The sequence below is a fragment of the Falco biarmicus genome, chromosome 6, assembly GCF_023638135.1.
Source record: "Falco biarmicus isolate bFalBia1 chromosome 6, bFalBia1.pri, whole genome shotgun sequence".
In the NCBI taxonomy this organism is placed as follows: domain Eukaryota; kingdom Metazoa; phylum Chordata; class Aves; order Falconiformes; family Falconidae; genus Falco; species Falco biarmicus.
In genome coordinates, this window is record NC_079293.1 from 65,548,366 (window position 1) to 65,567,631 (window position 19,266).

General features: G+C 38.6%; 1 protein-coding gene across 3 annotated transcripts in view; it reads right to left on the reverse strand.

The window, feature by feature from the left end:
- FIG4 (FIG4 phosphoinositide 5-phosphatase) overlaps positions 1-19,266 on the reverse strand; it is a 77,162-nt gene that overhangs the window by 57,285 nt on the left and 611 nt on the right. For 2 of the 3 annotated variants that reach the window (XM_056342989.1, XM_056342987.1), the window contains exons 2-6: positions 7,823-7,921; positions 6,640-6,763; positions 3,576-3,732; positions 2,227-2,277; positions 32-180 (exon numbers count right to left, since the gene is read on the reverse strand). In XM_056342989.1, the coding sequence (XP_056198964.1) occupies positions 32-180; positions 2,227-2,277; positions 3,576-3,732; positions 6,640-6,763; positions 7,823-7,921 (580 nt within the window). Of the gene's footprint in view, positions 1-31; positions 181-2,226; positions 2,278-3,575; positions 3,733-6,639; positions 6,764-7,822; positions 7,922-10,249; positions 10,416-19,266 lie in introns of those variants that run through there. The other variant, XM_056342988.1, reaches the window with a different exon arrangement.

Genomic DNA, 19,266 nt, shown 5'->3' on the forward strand with positions numbered 1-19,266 from the left:
AACATGAGTTTAATTAGGCGTATTTGCTTACCACTTCCACCCTGTGTTGAAAGTCCTTCATCTTCAAATATATCAAAACTCTCTTGCCGGGTCTGGATTGTTTCAGTTTTTAATGTCTCAAGTGGCATTCTCAGGACAGTAAGATTATACTGAAGGGAGTGAGACAGATCATAGCTGTAACTGATAGATAACATTTGTTACTAATTGTAGATGCACAGGACTTTTCAGAAAGCCCTTACTCTCCATCAGTACTTATATTTAATATGGTATTATTTTATTCATTAAAATAAAGACTTTAAAACAAGATAGATTCTGATTCTATAATGGCAAATTATACAAATTATTTCCACAAGAAACTTTACAAACATAGAAACTGTTTACAGTACACTAGCTGAAATTGTATTTATATTCTTCTTATAACTGAAAGCTGAATATGCTATTTGAACAAAGCATATCAACAAACTTAATTCACTATTTCCCAAGAAGCAGTCTTGAAGATAAAAAATAGCTATTCCAACAGAAATATCCTTATACATAGACAACCTAATTTTTCTGAGAATTAAGTACTATTCTCTAACTGCTACCTGAACTCAAAACAGTCTTAAGATTTGGTCCACAAAAACTTTATCTACCCTTAAATCTGTGACTGCAGCACAGATGCATCTTAAAGACAGTGGCTGAATAAACAAAAGGGGTTTTTATTAGTTCCATAGTAGTAACAAATTCTGTCTTTTATACTGACAACACTACCTAAATGCTGAACTTTATAACCCACTAGGATTCATTTCCCCAAGGAGGAAGCAAATTTACACATAACTTGAACAAGAAATCCAGAGATTTCCATTTTAGCCTAAGACAACATCAGTGATTACTGGCTCTCCTGCAAGTTCTAGATATTTGTTAATAATAAAAAAAATATTTAAACATTGGACATTTAGATTTATTACTAATGATAACAAAGTCTAACCCATGTATTCACCACATTTCCATAATAGTGACCTGACATTCTTATCTGTTAGAAAAAAAACCCCAGCTGTTACATGCTCAGTTTGCATATGACAGAACCTTTAAACAGTATCTCTGTAAAAGACTTTTTCAGGCTTTTCCTCCATTTTCCCCTTAGATCAATTGTTTTAGTATAACTGACTTAGTATAACTAGTTTTAGTATAACTAATTCTGTCCAGGATCTATGTGAAAACCATGCAGAAAAACATGGTATGATTTCAGCCAAGGACAATTTAAATTAAACTGACAAATGTGTTTATCAGAGAGTCATATAAGAACCTTCTCCTTTCCCCTCTATGCACAACCACAGAAACTGTATCTATTCATCACCTCCAAGCAGGAATAAAAAAAGGAGAGGGAAAAAAAAAGTTGCGTAATGTTAGGGCTAGGAGACAAAGCATGGATGAAAACCTCAAGTTTTACACTGTGAAAAAGCCTTCCTATGCAAAACCACAAAACAGACATGAAACATTGGTAGGTTTTGTCTTCACAGATACAGTTGTGACAAAAAGCCTTTATTTTCCAAGAGGAAGTAGCTTCTAGACTGTTATACCTTTTGGTACTTGCAAGAGGGTTTTTTTGTTTAGTTTAAGTCTTAAAGTCTTCTAACTGCCATGTTTATCATATTTCCCCCACTCTTCTGTTGTCCCAAACATCTCATGTGTAATAGTAGCTGGGACACAGGAACTTGTCTTACGTATAGCATTTATGAAGCAATAAGAAAGGGAACTGGTAATGCCTATAAGGCCCTATGAAAGATGTACCCTAGGCAGGGTGTATCTTAGACGAGGACCTATTTCTCTATCTTTGTTTCTGAATCAAGGCAAAGCTTTATTTCTGGAAAATGAGATCTAGAAAGAAAAACTTCAGGACAAGAAAACCCCCTGAAATATAATACTTCTCCAAAGACAGAACTTCTGCATAATCTGGCAAAGCCTAACAGTCAGAGGAAATGTTAATTCCAGTGTCTACCTTGCCACTAAATGCCACTAAAACTTCTAATATTTTTTTAACTTTATGGAGACTACATTCTTAATCAATTTGTTGAAAGAGAAAGTAGGTTCAAAAGACACTGATGAAAATGCGTGAGCAGTGTGATCACAGGTCTTATTTCCCCAGAATACCAACGTAAAGATCTTGGGTATCAAAATCCAAAACCAGAATCTTATAGCGAGTGTAAGCATACAGTTTTTTAAAAGGAATTAGTAACTAATACCTACCTAAAATAGAAGTTGCTAGAAAGGTCCACATTTTGAAAGATTCTCAGATATCTAGCAAAATAGTTCAAGTCAAAGGGAAAATTATTAGTTTAACTGGACAGACCCAAATAAGTAATTCAGAGGATCTCAGAAATTAAAATACATATAAATATAGACTCTTGCCATATATTCTCTTCCTATCTTACCGTAATTTTTTTGACAAGTAATTCCACTAGAATGTCAGTATTTGGATTAAATAAATCAAATAGTCTTTTCTTAACCCAGTGTCTACTCATGTACATGCTGTTTCTTTAGGCAGTTGTAGATGAAGTTGTAGTTTATTTTCTACATATGGGCCAAATTCTCTAGGACTTGCAAACTCCCAACAATACTATACAAGAATTAAAGATTTTCACAATTATTCTCAAATAAATGAACAAGAAAAGAAACATCTACCTCAACCCATCAGACCCTTGCAAATTCTCAGAAGAAACCATAACACTGTCTACGAATGACAAAATGGCTAACACCATAAATATACAGGTTAGATAATGTGGTCTACTGCATTCTGAGAGGGGAGACTGAGGTTTACAATCAGTCATACCTGAAAGTGGAAACTTTTTTAATAGTTACCTTTGGCTTGTTTTATTACCTGACATTAGTTTATCATAATCCATCACTTTTTTGACTAGTCACGCTTGTTACAGACTGAAAAGCAGTGTATTGATACCATTTGTCTGCAATTTCATAGACATAAAGTTACACCACCCTGATAAAAACACCACCAGTATGTAGTTGTACATTTCAAGTACAAGGCTCTCTGCTGACCAAAGGATCAAATTTCTTTCTTCAGAAAAAAAAGAAAGCAGCAGCTAAACTTTATCAGCCTTTACAACAGCAACATTCACAAGACTCTGACAGCACAGAATCATTAAATAGTCTACTTAGCACTTTTTGAAGAGCACAGAAGATCTCTTCAAGTGAGATTAACATGATGCTAGAGTTACTAACAAAAGAACAGTACCCCAAACAATATAAACCAGTATTAGCATTACTTTGCCCTTGTAAAAACAATGTCTACATTGGATGCTTCCTGGTGCGCATTTGCTAGGATGTAGCTTTGACATGTAGGTGACATGGAAATGTGGACAAAAAGCTCTGAAAGACTGTAACAGTTTTATCTACCCTCCAGGTTAGAGACCACAGAACTCGTGGCCTATTCTCCGTTCTTCCACACCGATTTATCAACCAAGATGAAATGGCTTGAATGACATACTAACAGAAGGAAATCCATGACTAAATTCCTAGTTGCAGTTCACTGCTTAGAAAATATTCAAAAAGTACACACTGTTTATTTACATATTATTTACCTGGCTTCATCAGGATGAGTGACTCTTACAGAGTCATTTGGAATGTAAATCATATTTGTATCTTCTATTTTATATATGGCATGACCTCCAATATCTGCCATTTTTCTTCTTTTTGTTATTAACACAATGTAGTAGCCTTCTAAAAACCTGACAAAACCTGTTAAAACAGCACAAAAATCCTATTAGTTGGATGTTTGCATTGATTTTATCAAACATATTTAGAAAAACAATCTCAAATTAAGATTTCATAGAATTTTTGTTTGTTAATGTTATGTGTATAATGTGTATATATATGCACTCATAGACAGAGTCTTAAAATTTATCCCCACTGTATTAATCAATTAAGTACATGATTTTTACCTTTTTTTCTCTTTCCACCGTGCCTATTTTAATATGTAAGTTGCTGTCTACTTAAGATACTCGTATTTGCTTTCTATAGGACTCATTGTTCAGAGTGAGGCATGCCCCAATTACTTCAGATAGCAAAAGGTTAATTTTTCCAGGGCAAGAAGGAAACCCCAACGCCAATTTTCTTTTCAGGTTTATGTATTCCCTACTGGAGAAAGGCACAGAACAGCAAAAGGAATTGCGGGTACTACAACACCTTTATGCGCTCTCTCCTTAACAGCTGGGAATTAAATTCCCTGTCTGCAGCACCATCTCTCCCAAATTACTCCTTCAGAGCATCAGGGGTAATCCTTTCTTTCTATTTCCTCTCTCAGATACCAACACTTGACCCTGCTGAAGGCCAGAGGGCTAAGGAGGTACAACAGGCAATGTCTGGCTCTATTGCCTAATAAAAAGAAGGCTTCTGAAGCCTCCACCCTCGTTCCCTAACACTACAGAGCACAGGCATGTTTCTCCACTGAGTTGCTATACATTCAAATTAAAAAATAGAAATATGTAACCACCTTGAATCCAAATTTGTTTCTAATACAGTACTTTTGTATCACTGCATATACTAAGTTTTAGTAGCTAATAAATTACATGAATTAGCTCTTGGAGGCAGCTGCTTTGATGGGTGGCTACTAGCAAAAAGCCTAAAATTCAGTTACTGCTGCACTGTCAACAAATATATTAGTTTGGGCGGGGAGGAGGAGGGAACCCCCTCACAATTCACATTTTTACTTGTATTTATATTCAGTTCTTTCAGCTTTGCATTATAAATTAAAGAAGAAGGATGAGCGAAGCACACATTTTCCTCCCTGTCACTGCTGGAGGCTGCAATGTGATCGAATAAACTGCAATTTTTTCTTCTACCTTATTAGCCCCCCTTGGAAAAATGCTCTCACCTGCACAAGGACAGGAGACCCTGCTGACAATAAGAAACAAAGTATTCCATTTGAAGCAGCCAGACTATTGAATTTCAGTTGTTAAATAGCAGTCAAATTTCTTCTTGTATTCTCCAGGTACTGAAATTACACGAACAGCCTCTATCCTTTGAATTTCACCAAATGTTATACCAAAGCCTGATAAGGAACCCAGCCTTTCCCCTTGGCCTGGTTCTCTCCATTTAAAAGCAATTTCTACTTTTTAACACTATACAGTGAACCAGAAGATGCCCATTGTGAGTGCACTGAACACACTGCCCCTGGTTAATGGAATAATCAGAGAACAGAACAAAGCTGTCCTTTCTACAAAAAACCAGCCCTGTCCTCCTGACTTGAGCCAGGAGGCAGAAATAAACGACCAGTTGCATTCCCCCAAATTACATCTTTATACAGATATGATTAGATAGGATCAAGATGGAAGACATCTAAAGCATATGCTTTAGAAGTGCATGATAATCTGAAGATCACAAAGAGAGCAAGTTACTTCTAAAAAAAAACAACCTAGAAATAGTACACCGTATCTGATAACAAATACATATGTCAGGCTACAGAATAGAAACCCTCCTGTTATGAAGAGTACATAGAAACCAACATACAGTTGGGATGCAAAATTTTCACTGAACACAACTAATTTCCAACCGAATATATTATCAGACATTTAGGTAGTGAGCACTGATGGTGTGTACAAAAACAGCCAGTGCTGCAAGACTGTTAGAAGCTTCTTTAGGTTTACTCTACAATTACAAACCTTACATGAGAAATTCCTGAAAAGTAGATCCATTGATAAGTTCCAAAACGCTTCATGGGCAAAAAGAATATAGAAGAAAGTTTGCCTAATCTTCCACCTTAGATTAGAATACTAATAATATTTTCTTATGTTTTGGTTGTTATGCAAAATTCAGGAGCATCTTTTAAAGGAATTGCATTCTGCACCTCCTCTGCAGCTTTGCATTTAGATGTATAGGTGTGTATTGGTACAAATATAGCACAAAGTATTCTTGGGGCTGTCAGAGCCATTACTGTCTTCCCATTTGCTTTGTAGAATTTAGCAGAAACTTATAACTTTTCACAATCTAAAACACATTAGCATTTACTTTGGACACATCACCATCGATATATCAACCCTCAGTACCTGACAATAGTGACTTGCAGATGGAGTTAGAATCTATTGAATCCTTGAAACAGTTCTCTAGGATTATGGACAGCTGATCAGCATTTAAAAATTCAGTTGACATACCGCCAGTTATACTTGTTCAAACATGAAAAAGAAATCTTTAAATATGTCACAGCAAAAAGTTAACCAAAAAGAAAATTAAGTCATCTTTCTGAATAGTGTGTGATGCAGAAATGCAACCTAACAGAGAACGTCAACTTAGTTTATTTTAAAAAAGTATTCTGTGAGCTCTGGAATTCAGGAGGCCAGGTTCCACATGATTTGTATCCTACAATCAGATGAGTTTGGTGAGATCTTCAACCAAGCTTCTAGAGTTTGGCTATTTCCTAGATTTCTCCCTTAGTGACAAAAAGATAAGTTACAGCACAACTCTCACCCCTGTACTGACCACCTGTTTTCACAACATATGCAGAAATGTATTATCTTTGAGAATGAAATTACTCAATCCTTTTCAGTTTAAAAAAAAAAAAAGTCAAGGGGAGACAAAGACATACAGTGTAACACCAGAAGCCTCACCTCCTTAAATAAAAGATTTTATAAAATCAAACTAAACACTTACCTACTACACCAAAAGCAGAGACAGCTCGAGATAACCCAGAAGAGCCCTTCTGCCCAATCTTTGTTCTGTTTCCCAGGTCTAAACGGCCAAGAAGTTCCCTCACCTCTTGTTGCGTATACACATGCTTTAAAATAAAATTCATTTAACTTACTGCTTCGGCAGTTCAATGTTATTTCACATCAGAGTATCATAGAATTTACTTAACATATAATAAACCAAACAACTGCTCTACATCCTCTGTGTCCTGTTTCCGTCCTACCAACAAATACAACAAGCTTTTTATGCACAAAATTCACTGTTCACTGCAATAGAAATAGTCATGGTCACATGTGAATTCAAACATTTCTAAATCTTAAGTGTTAAGATTTTAAACCATAAATTACCTGGAAAGGAATCAAGTCTTATTCTATTGTGCAGATTAAAACTTGTTGCCGCTGTTTATTTTGCTTCATATATATCAGAAACACAAAAAAATTGACTAGATCGTATTTAAATGTATTTTGCACTTAGAACCGCATAGCTGAACATAAGAAAATCACTGGGAGTATATATAAACTGAAAAACTTGGGAAAATTTCATAAAAGTTAACATGCTGTTTGGAGATCTTGTGGCCACTCCCACACTGTAACTCATCATCTCCATGCTAATACTGTATGCATCTGACATAGGAGGAGAGGCCAAGTGAGTCAGGATTGATCAGCCTGCAGAACAAAAAAGCTCAGAGGGGATCTTACCAATGTGTATAAATACCTGGCAAAAGGGAGAAAGACTGAGTCAGACTCTTAGTAGTATCCAGTCAAAGGACAAGAGGCAATGGGCACAAATTGAAATACAGGAAATTCCATTTGAACACAAGAAGCAGTTTTTTTACTCTGAGGATGGGATAACAGTGGAACAGGTTACCCAGGGATGTTGCGGAGACTCCAGCCATATTCAAAACATGACTGAGCATGGCCCTCAGCCACCTGATGTAGCTGACACTGCTCTGAGCATGAGGGTAGGGCTAGACAATCTCCAGAGATTCCCTCCATCCTCAATTTTTATATGACTCTGATTCTGTGACATACCTTTGTTGTAATTAAATTAAATTATGATTAAATGTGTAATATTTAAATTCAGTTCGATATAGACAGTATTGTTTGGAATAACTGGGAAAAAAAAACCAAACTAGAGAGGCACTCACCTTATCATCAATTATAACCAAATCCTTTGGTTCAGTGCGATCTATTTTCAAAACACGGTATTTGGTTTCTGCAGGATTACTTCCAACAAGAAAATACCGCTACATTAAAAAAAAAAAAAAGTCAGAATATTACACAAGATAAAGCAACCAAAGTCCATTGTAACATAAGACATCAACAATGTCATTTAGATAGTTTCTCAACTAGATCCATTTCAACTGTTAGAAAACTGTTTTAGGCATCAGTACCTTAGGTAGGTACACTTGTATACAATCAGCCTTCACAGCTTAAAAGACCTCATTCCCTCCCCTGTACAAGGAAGAAAAAAAAATCAAAAATTGAAGAAAGGTAAAAAACTTAAGAGAGGGGAAAAAGAAGCAACTTGTACCAGGCACTGTCCAACTACACCCTGCCCCAGCCATTACTGTCTTCCCATTTGCTTTGTAGAATTTAGCAGAAACTTATATACACAAATTTGTAACTTTTCACAATCTAAAATTACTGTTGCTATATTGTAGTCCATTGCTATTTCTGCCACCTTGTCTTTCCTAGTCCATACTAAACACCGAAAAATTGTAAGTACTTGAGTACAAGAAGTTATCTTCAGGTTTTATTTATATTTGCTATGACTGGCTTCTCACTGCTCTTCCACAACACTCAAGTTTAATGGTGGTTAAAAATACCACTTTAAAAAAAAAAAGTTTATTTCTCATTTAAAATATGAAAGAAATACTACAGGAAAACATATGTGTCCATTTCTCACTTAAGGGAATCAAACTATAAATGATTTTTTACATTTACAGGTATCAACAGTAAGCACAGGTTACAGGACTAACTTGCTATAAGCAGCTCTCGTTTTACTAATTCATTTAATCAGTGTGGTGCTACCACACAGCAAGGTGTAACTCATTATTAATGCTCAGCCTAGTAGGAAAGCACGGCAATTTCACGTGGATCTATGCAGCCAGCTCAACTTTAAAAGTCACATGGATTTAAGATGTGGGAGAGGAAATCAATAGTAAGTCACAGAAACCTCAGAATATCATAATTTAAGCCAATTAGATGTTAAGAAACATCTTTACTGCCAAAACATTTAAAGTGAAAGAACTTAAAGCCCTCTTCAGCTTCCCTGAATTCACAAAAGCATCTAGATAGTCAGTAAGCTCTAAAAAAGAAAATAAAATACTTAACTTTAAGAGCTATAAAAGGAAACACCACCAACTCCTGGCTCTACCTTGTACACTGACATTACAGTGCTTACTGAGAGGCAAGTTCTGCTGTTTACTCCTAAATGATAGTAAAGAAGGGCCTTCCAAGTCATACACCATCACAGCACCCCCTCACTGAAGCCTTGGAGGCAGCACTTTGGCACAGGAGACAGTTTCCTACTGTTCTTTAGCAGCAATGTGCTGCTGTGCACAGCTCAAGCTCCTCAGCCTGTCCCCCCCAGACTACCCTGTGCAGGAGATCCCTTAGTGCCAAGATCCAGGAGGAAAATTGTAATGACAGGGAGGGGGTCAGAACCCCTACTGCGTGGTACTGAATGGCACAAAGCTGGAGGCTGGAGCTCTTCTGTTGGTATCACCCACCAGCAAGAAACACGAAACCACCAAGACGGGCACTTGCTTAGACCCTGCCATCATACCACCTGTTTTTCCTTCATGCACTAGAAGGTGAATGGGCAGAGGCAAATATCATATTAATTTGTAACACATGGATGATAAGTTTGTATTTTAAGAGTGCTACTTCTCTACTTGTAGAAGATTATTAATTAAAGCTAAACAATTATAAGTAGTCCATAATAGTGCAATAGAGCTCAGTGATCTCCCCTCATTTCCAGCTCATTAGATAAGCGTATTTTCTTCCCAAAGTGAGACCTGTGGTTATTGACAAATGGTCCTGAATAAAAATAAAACAGTACAACTTAAGACCACATTTAAAATTGGAACATGGCACGTGACACGCAGGAACAGAGAGAGAGAGATGGATACAGAGTTGCAAATGCTATTACTATGGAAGTTCAGCTGGATACTTCTCTATTTCCATTTTAATAGACCAATAAAGCACAAGGAAGCGCTATGAGGAATGCATCACTCACATCACCTTGGCAGCTGCTATAGTGAGCTACAGTGCCAGCTCTAAACGCTGCTGCTGCTTAGAACAGCAGCAGTTAGATTGGATGAGAAGTAATTGTATCTGCAGACTATGGCAGCAACCACTATAACGAATGGTACTTAATAAGCTCTCTTTGAAGTCCTTTAAGGACTAATGCAGGGGTTTTGTTTGAAGTTGCACAGCCTAGCTTTCTAATGCATTAAGGAAGGTCAGTTGAGAACAATGTCAAAACCCAGCATCAGTGGCCTTAAAGAAGCCACCTTCTTAGAAATCCAGGCAATGGGAAATCTCTGTTAAGCAAATGGGAATCTTACCCACTGCATGTTAGAAGATATTCTTGAGGAAGTAATAAAGAAGAGAACATCTGCAAAAACTTTTGAATTTGGACTAGTCTTCAAAATTAGGAACCCAAAATTAGACTTCTACTTGGTAAGTTATCAGGACTGACTACCAATCAGTAATCCCAGAGTTACTCGACAAACACAATGATACGGCAGCTCATATTCAACCTCCAAGATCTGATATGAAAACTAACAATGCAAAAATTAAACTAAAAACATCAACAACAAAAAAAGACATTTCAGCATTAGCTGCTTCTGCTACCTAATTTATGCATCTAATGAATAAAGAAGTCTGTTTTACTGGATGATATGGAGCACAAATAAAACCGTATCAGTGACGTGTACCACAATTAAATTTGCCATCACATGAATACTAGGAAAGAATAAAGAACAATATCAAATCAACACAGCACTGAGCATGTAACATCAAATAAATTAATTTCTGAGGTTGTAATATAACTGTAATATTAATCAAAGCTAAAATGCACTGTACTGTTTACATCTATTTTCATTAACAGAAATCATTACAGTAAAAGAAATGAGAATCCACAGGTAAGCTACAGAAAACTTTCTGGGAGTTTATATCCTTATTCTCTTACCTCACTTATTACTAAGTTGAACTGAATAAACTGAAGCATTTTCCAAGTGCCTCAAACAATTCCACTCCACAACAAAGCCACTACATTTAGATAAATGGACAACCCTGACCACCAAAATACTTTCTGAACAGAACAGTACACTAGGAGAAACTGTGCAGACTTCCCCATACTACTCTGCCAAAGTCCTTCAACCATCACCTGAGATAAAACATGCTATTTTCAGGTTTACTCTGCCCTTGGCCTTTGCTGAAACTTGTTAACAAGTGCACTTTACCAACCATGGCACTGCACCATGCAGCTATAAGACCTGGACTGAAGCTTAATTTATCGCACAATTATCACTAAGCAACCACAAGATAGGAACAATCATTAGTGACTTCCATCTGGGACTGAGTTTCAACCAAAGCAATCTAATTGAAAGGCTTTCTTCTATCAATCTTTTGATTTAGCCAAACCAATAAAAATACCTTCTTCCACAAGGAATCTAAACAAAATAAAAAAACTCCATACTGCAAACTGTTGTTTATGGCAGGATAATAGTTCTGCAATCAAACATTTTGACCATGATTATTTTATTTTTTTATCTTTAAGACGATTATTTCTCTACAACTCCTGATCTAAAACTATGATTTACTTCTTTGTATAGGCTAATTATCATTCAGAAGTGTCAGCACTGTGAAGAACTTAATTCACTCATTTGTGAAAAAGCAGCGCACAGCTTAATCAGCAGAAAAGAAAGTGAAAATACACTAAAAATTACTTGAAAAATACAGCAGTGCACTAATACAGCCAATTGGTAAACCTGCAAATAGCATAAAGAAAAAAACACTGAAGAACTCATACCAAATGCTTGCAAAAGATACCCGTTGAGCTCACGGATATGTCTAAAACCACAAAGCCCTAAGGAAGGGTGGTGGGTTGACCTTGACCAGCTGCCAGCCCCCCACCCAGCTGCTCTCTCACTCCCCCTCCTCAACAGGGCAGGGGGAGAAAACAAGATGGAAAAGGTGATGGGTCAATTGTAAGGACAGGGAGATTGCCTAATATTTACTGTCACAGGCAAAACAGACTTGACTTGACAAAAATGAATGTAATTTATTGACAATTAAAATAGGTTCCAATAGAAAGAAACAAAATTAAATTAAAACACCTTTTCCCCTCACCCTCCTTTCTTCCCAGGCACAGCTTTACTCCCAACTCCTTTCTTCCCCCTGCCCTGAGCAGCGCTGGGGGGTGGGAAATGGGGGGTTGTGGTCAGTTCCTAACAGTTCCTCCCTGCTGCTCCTTCCACCTCACGCTTTTCCCTGCTCCAGTGTGGGTCCCCCTCCACATCCACAGGCTGCAGCTCCTTCAGGAAATATCCCCCTGCTCCAGCAGGGTCCCCCCCCTCAGGCTGCAGGGGGTCTCTGCTCCAGCACCTGGGGCACCCTCTCCTTCACTGACTTTGGTGTCTGCAGAGGTGTTTCTCTCACAGCTTTCCTCCCTCCCCTCTCTCACAGCTGCCACATAGCCTTTTTTACTCTCTCAGACACATCACCACAGAGGTGCCACCATCTTGGCTGCGGGACAGAGCCGTGCCAGGCGGTGGGTTGGTTGGAGCCGGCCACGTCCAGCATGGAGCAGCCCCGGCCTCTCCTCACAGAGCCCACCCCGCCGCCCCCCATCAGCACCTGGGCACCTGCACCAACGCAGGGAGGTATTTACACACTGGTCACGCTTTCTGCCAGACTAAAGAAACACACGAGGTTGCCAGATGACAAACCTTCATGTGAACACTGACTCTGGATTGCTGTTATCTCTCTAATTTATGCTTAACTGGGCACTGCAATGGTCACCTGCCATCAAACCTCCACCCTCCTTCACAACCAGCATAAAGCTACACAAGGAAAAGCCTCTTCCTCAAACTTTTTGGCAGTTTTAATATGTACTGAAATTGATCATAGATCAGAAATCGTCAAGGCATAAACAAGATATTAAATAGAGTTGAAAAAGGTATAGGTTCAGCCTTTTTTTCTCTACTACACCAAAGAAGGGGAGAAAAATAATTGCACATAGATGTAAGGTACAGCAAAAACTTACTGTTTTCTTTCTTTCTATGGAACCTACACAATTCAGGAAGTACCTGTCTTTCATCTCTCATAGAAACTGGCAGAATGACATGAAGAAAGGAAGAGATGCTAAGGAGCAAACAGAGGCACCTGAAAATAGCAAAATTCAGTTGCCAGGCTGCCTGCTTCACGTAACCTGTTGAAACTCTTCAAGAGGCCCTTTCAAGATGAGAAATCTTAAGAACACACTCTGCCAAGCACCACTTTTGGGGCATGTAGAAATGGCTACCCATTCTGCATCCTACAGCCACAGCATTCGGTAATTCCGTTCTGTCCCAGGACAACCAAAGGTTTTTGTCCCAAACAGGACTTTGCTACTGCTGCTCCACTGAGAGGTTCCTCAAGATTCTCCCTTCGAATATTCAGCTAAATCTGTTAATGGTTGATCTATACATTTTCCTTTAGCTAAATACTTTTCTCCTCTAGCATCTACTCTGCTGGAATGCTTTCAGAAATACAAGTAATTGGATGCCTTTCAGCACTCACTTCAATAGACTAAAGAAATCTTGCTGTCCCTTTGCCCCTCCTAAGACATCTATGTTAACTCACTACACCTTCACTGGACCTGTTCCTGGTTGAATTCTTATTTCTTAAATGAATACGGACAGAAAATGTACACAACATACCATATAAGGTCTCATTATAGTGATAATTAGTATTTCTCACTAATGATGATACCACAAAAAACATATCTGCCTTTTTCAGTTGTACTTCATCAGCAGCTCAGCCTCCCACCCCTTCTTCAGGTAAAACACCCAGATCCTGCTCCTTCCACTCTACTGCTTCTGAATTTATAAACTCTTAACAAAACTTTATTGGTATGTAATCTATCCTAAGGTGCATGAAGTTTCATAGCATACCATTCTATTTCAAATTATTTCTTTTATCTACTCCTGAGGGTTGTCATCATTTCTTGCTATCTTGTGCTCAGATTATGCTAATTATTTGCAATATTTCAAAACTCTGGTCAGAGCTGACCCACATTTTGAACTAATAGTGTTACTAAAAATGCTGAAGTATATTGATTGTAAAAGCATTACTTGAAAAAAATGAACCCTATGAGATGGTTCCTTATTTGCTTCACACTAACTTCTCCAATAACCTCCCTCCTCTCATTAGCAAAGCCAGAGATTTTCTTTGTGGCACTGCACCTCCATAGAAGATTTAGTTTAAATACTTATGGCCATCTCATTTTTAGATGAAGATGTGCAAAACAACCAGGTTAATCTGATAACAACTTTGTAAGTCTAAACTGCATTTTATATCACTTACCACAATTTTCAATTACTTTCCTACAGAAATTTACATACAGGACTTCAGGATGGATTAAATATTCCATTTGTCACACTCCAGTCACGGCACCACTCTTGACCTGAACTAGTTGAAAATATTTAGTCATTCACTGTTTAGTATGCCCACATCTTCAAATTTGCATGTTGAATATATTTAATTTTATTTCTGTGCCAACACTGATTGTTGTTCCCTTTTTCATAACTTCATTCTTTTTACTCATATTATCTTTATTCCTCATTCAGCACATTGGTACTTACAAAGTAAATTCTTACGTTAAACAAGGAAACATACCCATTTAGTTTTAGGGTCACAACAAGCTTCACTTTGAAAATAAAAAGTAGTGATAGAAAATACCTGGTTTTCCTCAGCCTTATGTTATGTTTAACTTCATTAATTTGTGACCATTTATCCACAATTCCCTCATAACCATTGCATCCAGAAAAGTGGATTCACAACAAACTCAAATCTGTAAGAGTGTCTCTCTCCTGTTGATCTAGTGACTACATAGTAGCACCCAGGACAATACAAGACAAAAGAAATAAAACATATGGCAGACATTTGAAGGCACATCTTTCACATGTAGTGTGGGGCTACCAGTTTTGAACTTTTTTTTTTTTTTGTTCTGCCTCAGTAGCATTATACCCTTGAAAACCTGTGGTGTTCTCATCACTGCTGTTCCACCAAGTATCTGTTGTACTCAGGAATGGTCTCATCCCACATACACCAGTTGATTAAGTTTCCCTATTTCATTGCCCATATATCTGACAGCCTGTCAAGACATTTAGGACTGAAACAGTGCTTTTCTGTGTTTCAAAAAACCCCTTCTCTTGTCTCAACTCCATCCTCTGCTCCATTATGTCATCATCATTCCTGGAATGCCTTTACAGAGGGAATAGGGCAGTCAGCCATGAGGGGTTGTCTTCTGCTAATGAAACCGTTCAAAAGAGACCAAATTTCACAGCCACTTCTAGCTAGAAAATTCTGATAGCTAATGGTTGCCCAGCAGACTGCTCAGTACTTTCAACATTTTTAAAGTATATCAGAAAAGTATCTACACAAAAAAGTGCACTTCATATTTCAGTAAAAATTCTGTAGCTTTTTCTGTGAAATTGTCTTCTACATTAAAGTTTCTCCAATTTGAGCACAAACTAACTTCAGCATTAAATAAGCAAACTTGTTTTAATATAAAAACATCATAATTATTTTTAGAAGAAATGAAATTAAAAAACAAAACAACCACATAGTTTTCCCTGGGGAAAAGGGCAGTAAAATCTACAGGTAATTATGCTAGTCACATTTCTTAATAAGCTTGTGCAAGTCATTTGGATACTGTGGAGATAGAGACTGTAGAAGAACCTGATTAGAATAAAATAATATTAATTAAGCCTCATAATATCCTGAAAGATAGGCAAGTGATATGCTTTATAGACATGGCATAAATTGACTTGTTCAATGTCACACCACCTCAGGGGAATGATAATTTCCTGTAAACTAACCCTACAGCTTTCAGGTGAGCTTCATTTGAGGGATACACAAAAGCTCCATCTTTTCCTGAAGAAGAAAGGCAGTATCTTTTGTTTCTTATTAGTCATACTGCTGAGATATCTTTACTGCCCTCTGCTGTGCATTTCAGCGGTAAATATATGCACAAAATGAAAGATAACTGGCATTGATCTGAGCACCACTGTTTCAATTCATTTTTCTGACTACTTCTAAACAAGCCTTCAACTTCCCTAAACAAACAAGAGATGCAATCCACATCTCCATAGTATTTATTGACCCAAAGCATCAGCTTAAAAGGTCGGTCTTGGCAACTACCCTAAATTTAAATGTTAATAGAAAATACAGAATTTTGCTCTCTGTTGCTTCAACTGACACTGTGAATTCTGTTCTCCTCACCTCTAGGGGTCTTTCTTGTTTGACTCCAGTAACACTGCCAGAGCGTTTCCTGTTTGACTTAAAAAATGCTACTGTATTCTTAACTCAAAAAAAAAAAAAAAAAAAATCAACCAGAAAACTCCTCCCTAAACCATTTCCGCTTTCTCATCCATGTTTTCCCTTCCTCCTTCAACACAGGGGAGGTTACAGGAATAAGCACTATGATTAGTGTAAACTCCATGTTTCTCCCACTGCTGACAGCTGAAGTCATCGCTTCCTTGCCCATTCAAGGTCTCCACAAGGCATCTTAGGATAGTTTCATGTTACCCTGTATCTGACATAACTCCAGGTCCCACATGCTTATGTTGTATCTAAAAAGTGTATCTTTCAAGCCTTAGAAAAATCAGAAGACTAACCTGAACCAGGAGAAAGCTATTCAACTCCGTGCCTGGGTAATGCTTCCATCACAGCTGGCAACTGCATGACTGAGTTGTGATGCGAAGGAAGCTACATGAGGGGTACCTCGGGGAGAAGTGGGACGTTTTTTCAGCAGCCCAATGTGACACTGAATCAGCTGTAACAGCAAATTTCCCTCTAAAATTCTCTGCAACCCAATCAAGTCTGAAGTCCAGATTTGGGCTCCCCAGTAGAAGACAGACATTGACATACCAGAGTGAGTCCAGCAGAGAGCTACCAAGATCATCAGGAGGACAGAGCACATGACGCATTGGGAGAGACTGAGAGAACTGGGTTTGTTCAGCCTTCAGAAAGCTTTGCCAGGATCTTACTGCTGTCTAAAACTGTCTAACAAGAAGGTATAGATAAGACAGAGCCAAACTCTTCCAAGGGGTGTACAGTGGATGAACAAAATGCTACAGATACAAGTTGAAACATGCAAAATTCAAACTTACTATAAGGAATTTCTTTCCCACACACACACTTTTTTTTTTTTTTTTTAAACCATGAGGATGGTGAAGCACTAGAACATGTTCGCAGAGGCTGTAAAATCTACATATTTGGAGGGATTAAAAACTCAGTTGTACACAGCCCTGAGTATCATGGTCTTGTTGAAACTGCTTTGAGCAGGGGGCAGCTGGACCAGATGATCTCCAGAAAACCCTTCTAACCTACATCAGCCTGTGAATTTCTTAAATGCATCAACCCTTTTCAAATAATGACACCAAAATTATTCCTACAGCATTTTTCCTTTTGAAAAAAAGGACTAGAACTTGAACATCAAAACTCAAAGTGCTGCAATGTGCACTTTTTTTATTTTTTAATTAAGAATATAACCACTCAGGGAAAATACTTCACTTTCATCACCCACCAGAAGTGACTGAAGAAATAGCTTTGAGACACTGTTACGCAGCTGAGACATTTCAAATGGCACATGCTGATCCACAAACTACTGCCTTTCATAGCTGATCAAAACCAACTTTCTTCCCGGAGTGATGAGGGATGCTGGATCTGCCCCTCACTAAATTCTGAACACAACAAGGCATGGGCAAACCCATCCATTTAGGCAGGTATTGCCAGCTATCACTAGCCAGATGTAAAAGACACTGGTTCCTGAACTAACAAAATCAGCTTGAGAGGCCTAGAGAATTGTAGCCAGCTGACAGAACTCTAAAGCGTAATATTGTCCCTGTACATAGCATGTTGTCTCTCAGCAACTGAGCCTTAGAGCTCAGAGAGAAGCAAGCCAGGTATCCATTTGTGTCAGTCACAAAAAGCCAAACCTCAGCTATCTGAAGAGTAGCAAGAGTTGTGAGCCAAGAACAAGTAAATTCAGTAATTTGGGACTCAATTCAGGAATCATGTTTCTCCATCACCCTCCTCTCATATAGCAACAATTTAGCTGAAACTAAAACAACGTTTTCAAGCAATGCTGAAAAAGATGATTAAAACAGTTATCAACATTCCTTTAGGCATAGGGGGAAAAAAAAAAAAGAGTAACATTCTGGACAGCAAGTGTGACCTCAATTTTTTTATTTACTGGCACCAATAATTCTGCATGCTTAATCCTCCTCTCCTCTTTCACAGGCTGTTTAACAGGCAATTGTTACAGAAGCACAAACCTACTTCTGGAAGCCACATTCTTCTTTATACTGGGACCATTCATGCAGGGCAGGCTGCATTCCCTTCAACTTGTGTATGCCCTTTTGGGAAGTTTTCAATTGGCTACACTGACTTCAGTGTATAAGCTGTGTTTCTATTATCATACAGGTACCATCTTAAATTAGAACTAGAGCTAATTGTTGCATTTAAAGCCATGTGTTACCTAACCCTATCCGAAACTACCTCAATTGAAAAGAACAACCTACTATGAAACAAGAGAAACTGCACAATGAAACTTGAGCTGAAGGATGATGGTGTCATCTCAGGTTATTCACACCAGGCATCGGGTTCTCACACACGGTGCTCACCACATGGCTAAAGAAGCCATTACCACTCAAACCTCCAACACACTCTGCCCACAGCAGAAAGTACTGTGAAGAGCAGATGCCTACAGTTTCTGCAACAAAATACTAAGGAACGCTAAAAACCTTGAACAGCTTAGTTCCAGAGGTCAGACTGAAAACTCTGGAAGCTGGCTCCACAAGTCCTTCAGCCGATGAGATCGGGAATCTCTCAGAAGCACTAAACAGACGGGCACAGGTGGTAACTGCCTCAGCCGCCCCGTTTAAATTCGTAAGTCAGACCTGAACCCCGGACAGGTTCAGCTGTCCGGTTCTAACGCACCGCGGCAGGAGCCAGCCCGGTCAGCCTGGCCGAGCGCAATAGCCGCACCGCAGCCAAGCGCGGGCGGCGCTAACACCGGCGGCAGAGGCGGTGCCGTTGGGCCCAGCCTGCCCGGCCCCACAGCTCCCGGGTGGCCCGGAGCTTACGGCCCCGGGTGGCCCGGAGCCTGGGCTTGTGCTCGCCAACGGCGCTGGGGCCAGAAACCAGCTCTTCGCTTAAGTCACGGGGCAGAGACACGGCGAACACAGGAACTTTTAACAACTTGTTATTCGTATGTTTTAGATGTGTGACCCAAAAGACAGGAAAAAAACCCAAGAGAAAGATAAGGAACGGTCTTTTGACAACTGCAGGCCAGCAAGGGCGGGAGCCG